General features: G+C 57.7%; 1 protein-coding gene and 1 pseudogene across 1 annotated transcript; both read left to right on the top strand.

Moving 5' to 3' along the window:
- The first annotated feature begins 485 nt into the window (after nt 1-485).
- Nucleotides 486-1,636, top strand: LOC130608746 (shematrin-like protein 1; annotated as a pseudogene).
- Nucleotides 1,637-1,648: 12 nt separating this feature from the next.
- LOC130608745 (trafficking protein particle complex subunit 1-like) lies at nt 1,649-4,839 on the top strand. The gene is made up of 3 exons (XM_057426950.1): nt 1,649-1,652; nt 1,700-1,845; nt 4,711-4,839. The coding sequence occupies exons 1-3, from the start codon at nt 1,649-1,651 to the stop codon at nt 4,837-4,839; spliced, it is 279 nt and encodes a 92-aa protein (XP_057282933.1).
- Nucleotides 4,840-8,337: the final 3,498 nt, after the last annotated feature.

Genomic DNA, 8,337 nt, shown 5'->3' with positions numbered 1-8,337 from the left:
ACTAATTCTGAAAGAGGAAGGATTTTATCCCCATCTTCTAATTATAAAGGGGAAGTCCTTAGCAAAATACAGAGGAAGGCAAATAAGCTTTTACCTTGTTTATATAATTGTTACTCCTAAATATCATAGTCTACCCTAAATTAACACATGCAAAATTTGAGAAGTTAAAATTTCCAGCTGAAAACTGATCCCTTAGAGAGATACCTACAGGAATAAAAACAGCGATCGAAGTTTCTATTACTTGTATCATTAGAGTAATTGCTACAGGGTTGAATCTTTCTTAAGAGCATCTGTTTCGCATATGACACAACAGACTAAGAGCTGGCAACTGAAACATAGATGGTAATTGCAAACATTTATTATACTACCAGGGTTTACATTTAACCTTGGGGGTCCCGAGGTACTGCAGGCACCCCATAGACCCCGATGGGGGAGCCCCAGGGGTGACATGTGGGGGGGAAAGACCTGGGGTAATGGAGGTCTCTATGGGTCTCTATGGGGTTGCTGTGGGTCTCTATGGGTCTCTATGGGGTCTCTGTGGGGTCCCTATGGGGTCTCTGTGGGTCTCTATGGGGTTGCTGTGGATCTCCATGGGTCTCTGTAGGGTGTGTGGGTCCCTATGGGGTCTCTGTGGGTCGCTATGGGGTCTCTGTGGGTCTCTATGGGGTCCCTATGGGGTCTCTGTGGGGTCCCTATGGTGTGTATGGGGTCTCTATGGGGTCTCTGTGGGGTCCCTATGGGGTCTCTGTGGGTCGCTATGGGTTCTCTATGGGTCTCTGTGAGGTCTCTGTGGGTCCCTATGGTGTGTATGGGGTCTCTGCGGGTCTCTGTGGCTTCTCTATAGATCTCTGTGGGGTCCCTATGGGGTTTTGTGGGTCTCTGTGGGGTCTCTGTGGGTCCCTATGGTGTGTATGGGGTCTCCATGGGCTCTCTATAGGGTCCCTATGGCTCTCTGTGGGGTGTCTCTGGGTGGCCATGGGGTCTCTATGGGTCTCTATGGGTCTCTATGGGGTCCCTATGGGGTCTCTGTGGGTCTCTGTGGGGTCTCTGTGGGTCTCTATGGGTCGCTATGGGTCTCTCTGGGTCCCTGTGGGTTGCTATGGGTTGCTATGGGTCTCTATGGGGTCTCTGTGGGTCTCTATGGGGTCTTTATGGGTCTCTATGGGGTCTCTATGGGTCTCTATGGGGTCTCTGTGGGTCTCTATGGGTCTCTATGGGTCTCTATGGGGTCTCTGTGGGTCTCTATGGGTCTCTATGGGGTCTCTATGGGTCTCTGTGGGTCTCTGTGGGGTCCCTATGGGTCTCTATGGGTCTCTATGGGGTCTCTATGGGGTCTCTGTGGGTCTCTGTGGCCTGTGTGGGGGCTCTATGGGGCTCTATGGGGTCCCTATGGGGCTCTGTGGGTCTCTATGGGGCGCTATGGGGTCCCTATGGGGCTCTGTGGGTCTCTATGTGTCTCTATGGGGTCTCTGTGGGTCTCTATGGGGTCTCTATGGGTCTCTATGGGGTCCCTATGGGTCTCTATGGGGTCTCTATGGGTCTCTATGGGTCTCTGTGTGTCCCTGTGGGTCGCTATGGGGTCTCTATGGGGTCTCTATGGGGTCTCTATGGGTCTCTATGGGGTCCCTATGGGTCTCTATGGGTCTCTATGGGTCTCTATGGGTCTCTGTGTGTCCCTGTGGGTCGCTATGAGCCTGAGCGCGCAGGCGGGACGGGTTCCTGTCCTTCCACACCTCCCGCTACCGGCTCCATTACTACGAGACCCCGAGCGGGCTGCGCCTCGTGCTCAACACGGACCTGGGCGTGAGCAGCGCCCGCGAGGCCCTGCAGCACATCTACAGCAACGTGAGTGACCCAAAACTGCCTTAAATGGACCCAAAACCGCCTTAAATGGACCCAAAACTGCCTTAAATAGACCCAAAACTGCCTTAAATAGACCCAAAACCGCCTTAAATGGACCCAAAACCGCCCCAAACGGACCCAAAACCGCCTTAAATAGACCCAAAACCGCCTTAAATGGACCCAAAACCGCCTTAAATAGACCCAAAACCGCCTTAAATGGACCCAAAACCACCTTAAATAGACCCAAAACTGCCTCAAATGGACCCAAAACCACCCAAACGGACCCAAAACCGCCCCAAACTGACCCAAAACCACCCAAAATGGGCCCAAAACTGCCTTAAACTGACCCAAAACCGACCCAAACGGACCCAAAACCACCCAAAACAGACCCAAAACCACCTTAAATAGACCCAAAACCACCTTAAATGGACCCAAAACCGACCCAAACTGACCCAAAACCGCCTCAAATGGACCCAAAACCACCTTAAATAGACCCAAAACCACCTTAAATGGACCCAAAACCGACCCAAACTGACCCAAAACCGCCTCAAATGGACCCAAAACCACCTTAAATAGACCCAAAACCGCCACAAATGGACCCAAAACCACCTTAAATGGACCCAAAACCACCTTAAATAGACCCAAAACCACCTTAAATAGACCCAAAACCACCTTAAATAGACCCAAAACCACCTTAAATAGACCCAAAACCGCCTCAAATGGACCCAAAACCGCCTTAAATAGACCCAAAACTGCCCCAAACGGACCCAAAACCACCTTAAATAGACCCAAAACTGCCCCAAACGGACCCAAAACCGCCTTAAATAGACCCAAAACCACCTTAAACGGACCCAGAACCACCCAAATGGACCCAAAACCGCCCCAAATGGACCCAAAAGCCACCAAAACCCACCCAAATGTGACCCCCAAATGCTATGGGGGGTCTATGGGTGCTATGGGGGGTCTATGGGGGCTATGGGGGGGTCTATGGCGGCTATGGGGGGTGTATGGGTGCTATGGGGGGGGCTATGGGTGGTCCATGGGTGCTATGAGGGGGTCTGTGGGTGCTATGGGGGGGGCTATGGATGCTGGCGGGGCGTCTATGGGTGCTATGGAGGGTCCATGGGTGCTATGGGGGGTCTGTGGGTGCTGTGGTGTGGTCTATGGGTGCTATAGAGGGGTCTGTGGGTGCTATGGGGGTTCTACGGGTGCTGTGGGGGGGTCCATGCATGCTATGGGGGGGTCTATGGGTGCTATGGAGGGGTCTGTGGGTGTTATGGGGGGTCCATGGGTGCTATGGGGGGTTCTATGGGTGCTATGGAGGAGTCTATGGGTGCTATGGAGGGGTCTGTGGGTGCTATGGGGGGTTCTATGGGTGCTATGGGGGGTTCTATGGGTGCTATGGGGTTTCTGTGGGTGCTATGGGGTCTCTGTGTGTGCTATGGGGGTCTCTGTGGGTGCTATGGGGGGGTTCTATGAGTGCTATGGGGGGTTCTATAGGTGCTATGGGTTTTCTATGGGTGCTATGGGCGGTTCTATGGGTGCTATGGGGGGTTATATGGGTGCTATGGGGTCTCTGTGGGTGCTATGCGGTCTCTATGGGTGCTATGGGGGGTTCTATGGGTCCCTATGGGTCTCTATGGGTGCTCTGGGGGGTTCTATGGGTGCTATGGGGTCTCTGTGGGTGCTATGGGGGGGGGTTCCATGGGCCTGTATGGGTCAGTCCATGTGCTCTATGGGGGTCCCATTGGTCTCTATGGGGTCTTTATGGGGTCCCTATGGGTCTCTATGGGTCTCTATGGGTGCTGGGGGGGTCCATGGGTGCTATGGGGGGTTCTGTGGGTGCTGTGGATGAGTCTGTGGGTGCTCTGGGGTTTCTATGGGTGCTCTGGGGTTTCTATGGGTGCTATGGGGGGTTCTGTGGGTGCTATGGGGTCTCTATGGGTGCTATGGGGTGTTCTATGGGTACTATGGAGTGGTCTGTGGGTGCTATGGAGGGGGTCCATGGGTGCTATGGGGGGTTCTATGGGTGGTATGGGGTCTCTGTGGGTGCTATGGGGTTTCTATGGGTGCTATGGGGAGTTCTATGGGTCCCTATGGGCGGTTCTATGGGTGCTATGGGGGGTTCTATGGGTGCTATGGGGTCCCTATGGGGTCTCTGTGGGTTCTATGGGGAGTTCTATGGGTGCCATGGGGGGTTCTATGGGTGCTATGGGGGTTCTATGCGGTCTCTGTGGGTTCTATGGGGAGTTCTATGGGTGCTCTGGGGGTTCTATGGGCGCTATGGGGTCTCTATGGGCGCTATGGGGTCTCTATGGGTGCTCTGGGGTTTCTATGGGTGCTATGGGGGTTTCTATGGGTGCTATGGGGTCCCTATGGGGTCTCTGTGGCTTCTATGGGGTCTCTATGGGTGCTATGGGGGGTTCTATGGGTGCTATGGGCGGTTCTATGGGTGCTATGGGGTTTCTATGGGTGCTATGGGGTCCCTATGGGGTCCCTATGGGGTCTCTGTGGGTTCTATGGGGTCTCTATGGGTGCTATGGGGGTTTCTATGGGTGCTATGGGGGGTTCTATGGGTGCTATGGGGTCCCTATGGGGTCTCTGTGTGTTCTATGGGGTTTCTATGGGTGCTATGGTGGGGATTCCATGGGCCTCTATGGGTCAATCCATGTGCTCTATGGGGGTCCCATTGGTCCCTATGTATCCCTATGTATCCCTATGTGTCCCTATGTGTCTCTATGGGTCTCTATGGGTCCCTATGGGTCCTATGGGTCCCTATGGGTCCCTATGGGTCCTATGGGTCCCTATGTGTCCCTATGTGTCCCTATGGGTCCTATGGGTGCCGGTGCTGCCCCCTTTCCCCCCCAGCTCTTCGTGGACCTCGTTACGAAGAACCCGCTGTGCCCCCCCCGCGCCCCGGTGCAGAGTGAGCTCTTCCGGGCGCGCCTGGACGCCTTCATCCGGGCACTGCCCTTCTTCGCGCCGCGGCCCGCCTGACGCGCGCTGCGCCCCCTGCCGGCGCGGAGGTCCGCCGAGAGCCATGGGGCACCGGGGAGCTCTGTGGGGCAGCGTGGAGCTCTATGGGGCACGATACACCCTATAGGGAACCATGGTGCTCTATGGGGCACAATACATCCTATGGGAAACCATGGGGCTCTGTGGGGCAGCGTGGTGCTCTATGGGGCACGATACACCCTATAGAGAACCATGGCACTCTATGGGGCACCACGGGGCTCTATGGGGCACGATACATCCTATGGGAAACCATGGGGCTCTGTGGGGCAGCGTGGTGCTCTATGGGGCAGCGTGGTGCTCTATGGGGCAGCGTGGTGCTCTATGGGGCACAATACATCCTATAGGGAACCATGGGGCTCTATGGGGCACGATACACCCTATAGGGAACCATGGTGCTCTATGGGGCACGATACACCCTATAGAGAACCATGGCGCTCTATGGGGCACCACGGGGCTCTATGGGGCACGATACATCCTATGGGAAACCATGGCACGCTATGGGGCACGATACATCCTATAGGGAACCATGGTGCTCTATGGGGCACGATACACCCTATAGGGAACCATGGCACTCTATGGGGCAGCGTGGTGCTCTGTGGGGCACGATACACCCTATGGGGAACCATGGGGCTCTATGGGGCAGCGTGGTGCTCTATGGGGCACGATACATCCTATGGGGAACCATGGTGCTCTATGGGGCACGATACATCCTATGGGGAACCATGGTGCTCTATGGGGCACAATACATCCTATAGGGAACCATGGCGCTCTATGGGGCACCGGGGAGCTCTATGGGGCACGATACACCCTATAGGGAACCATGGGGCTCTATGGGGCAGCGTGGTGCTCTATGGGGCACGATACATCCTATGGGGCAGCATGGCGCTCTATGGGGCACCACGGAACTCTATGGGGCACGATACACCCTATGGGGCAGCATGGTGCTCTATGGGGCACGATACATCCTATGGGGAACCATGGCGCGCTACGGGGCACGATACATCCTATAGGGAACCATAGCGCTATATGGGGCACGATACACCCTATAGGGAACCATGGCGCTCTATGGGGCACCACGGAGCTCTATGGGGCACGATACACCCTATGGGGCAGCATGGTGCTCTATGGGGCAGCGTGGAGCTCTATGGGGCAGCGTGGTGCTCTATGGGGTACGATACACCCTATAGGGAACCATGGCGCTCTATGGGGCATGATGCACCCTATAGGGAACCATGGCACTCTATGGGGCACAATGCACCCTATGGGGCACCATGACTTCCTATGGGGTGCCCTGAACTCCCCCCATGGGGCACCATGACAGCCTATGGGGCACAATGACACCCTATGGGGCACAATGCACTCTATGGGTCACAGTGGCACCCTATGGGGCACCCTGCCCCTCTATGGGGCACCCACCCCACATGGAATAAAGGCCCCGTTGGTTCTCAGCTCTCTGTGGATGCTATGGGGGGGGTGGGGGGGGTGTTCAGGGCTCTATGGGGCAGGAGGAGCTCTCCCATTGCCCCCTAACCCCTCCCATTGCCCCCTAACCCCTCCCATTGCCCCCTAACCCCTCCCATTGCCCCCTAACCCCGCCCCATTGCCCCCTAACCCCTCCCATTGCCCCCTAACCCCGCCCCATTGCCCCCTAACCCCGCCCCATTGCCCCCTAACCCCGCCCATTGCCCCCTAACCCCGCCCCATTGCCCCCTAACCCCTCCCACTGCCCCCTAACCCCTCCCATTGCCCCCTAACCCCTCGCCATTGCCCCCTAACCCCGCCCATTGCCCCCTAACCCCTCCCTTTGCCCCCTAACCCCTCCCATTGCCCCCTAACCCCGCCCATTGCCCCCTAACCCCTCCCATTGCCCCCTAACCCCGCCCATTGCCCCCTAACCCCGCCCCTTGCCCCCTAACCCCGCCCCATTGCCCCCTAACCCCGCCCATTGCCCCCTAACCCCGCCCATTGCCCCCTAACCCTCCCATTGCCCCCTAACCCCTCCCCATTGCCCCCTAACCCCTCCCCTTGCCCCCTAACCCCTCCCACTGCCCCCTATCCCCGCCCCCTTTCCCCCTTACCCCGCCCCATTGCCCCCTAACCCCTCCCATTGCCCCCTAACCCCTCCCACTGCCCCCTAACCCCGCCCCATTGCCCCCTAACCCCGCCCCATTGCCCCCTAACCCCTCCCATTGCCCCCTAACCCCTCCCATTGCCCCCTAACCCCTCCCCATTGCCCCCCTAACCCCTCCCATTGCCCCCTAACCCCTCCCCATTGCCCCCTAACCCCTCCCATTGCCCCCTAACCCCTCCCACTGCCCCCTAACCCCGCCCCATTGCCCCCTAACCCCGCCCCATTGCCCCCTAACCCCTCCCTCTGCCCCCTAACCCCTCCCTTTGCCCCCTAACCCCTCCCATTGCCCCCTAACCCCTCCCCATTGCCCCCTAACCCCTCCCATTGCCCCCAACCCCTCCCATTGCCCCCTAACCCCGCCCATTGCCCCCTAACCCCGCCCATTGCCCCCTAACCCCGCCCATTGCCCCCTAACCCCGCCCATTGCCCCCTATGGCGGGAAAGCGCCGCGGCCACGCCCCCTTTTCCCGCGCGCTGCACGCCGGGAAGGGGGCGTGGCCAGCGCTGTCATGGCGGCGCCCATGGAGCCGGGTGCGTGTGGGGGGCGGGGGGGGACTGACCCCGAGCTGACCCCGCTCCGCCCCCCCTTAGCCCCGCCCCCTTCTGAGACCACCCACGACGCAACGGGGGAGCCAATGGGGTGAGGGGGGGGGGCTTGGGGTTCCTATGGGGGTCTATGGGGTGTATTGAGGTCTCTATGGGGTGTCTATGGGAGTCTATGGGGTGTATATGGGGTGTCTATGGGGTGTCTATGGGGCTCTGGGGGTGGGGTGTATGGGGTCTCTATGGGGGTCTCTATGGGGGTCCCTATGGGGGTCCCTATGGGGTTTCTATGGGGGTCCCTATGGGGGTCTCTATGGGGTGTCTATGGGAGTCTATGGGGTGTATATGGGGTGTATGGGGTGTCTATGGGGGGCATATGGGGTGTATTGAGGTCTCTATGGGGTGTCTATGGGGGTCTATGGGGTGTATATGGGGTGTATGGGGTGTCTATGGGGGTCTGTGGGTGTCTATTGGGGGGTCTATGGGGTGTATTGAGGTCTCTATGGGGTGTATTGAGGTCTCTATGGGGTGTATGGGGTCCCTATAGGGGGGTCTGTGGGGTGTATGGGGTCTCTATGGGGTCTATGGGGTGCATTGAGGTCTCTATGGGGTCTCTCTGGGGGTCTGTGGGGTGTATTGAGGTCTCTATGGGGGTCTATGGGGTGTATTGAGGTCTCTATGGGGTGTATGGGGTTGCTATGGGGTGTATTGGGGTGCTCTATGGGGTGTATTGAGGTCTCTATGGGGTGTATGGGGTCTCTGTGGGGGTCTATGGGGGGTCTCTGGGGTGTATTGAGGTCTCTATG

Source organism: Pezoporus wallicus, unplaced genomic scaffold, assembly GCF_028554395.1.
Source record: "Pezoporus wallicus isolate ANWC-B61680 ecotype Strahan unplaced genomic scaffold, APGP_CSIRO_Pwel_v1 contig_11921, whole genome shotgun sequence".
In the NCBI taxonomy this organism is placed as follows: domain Eukaryota; kingdom Metazoa; phylum Chordata; class Aves; order Psittaciformes; family Psittacidae; genus Pezoporus; species Pezoporus wallicus.
Note: the sequence above shows the minus strand (reverse complement) of the source record. Positions and strands in the feature narration are given on the sequence as shown.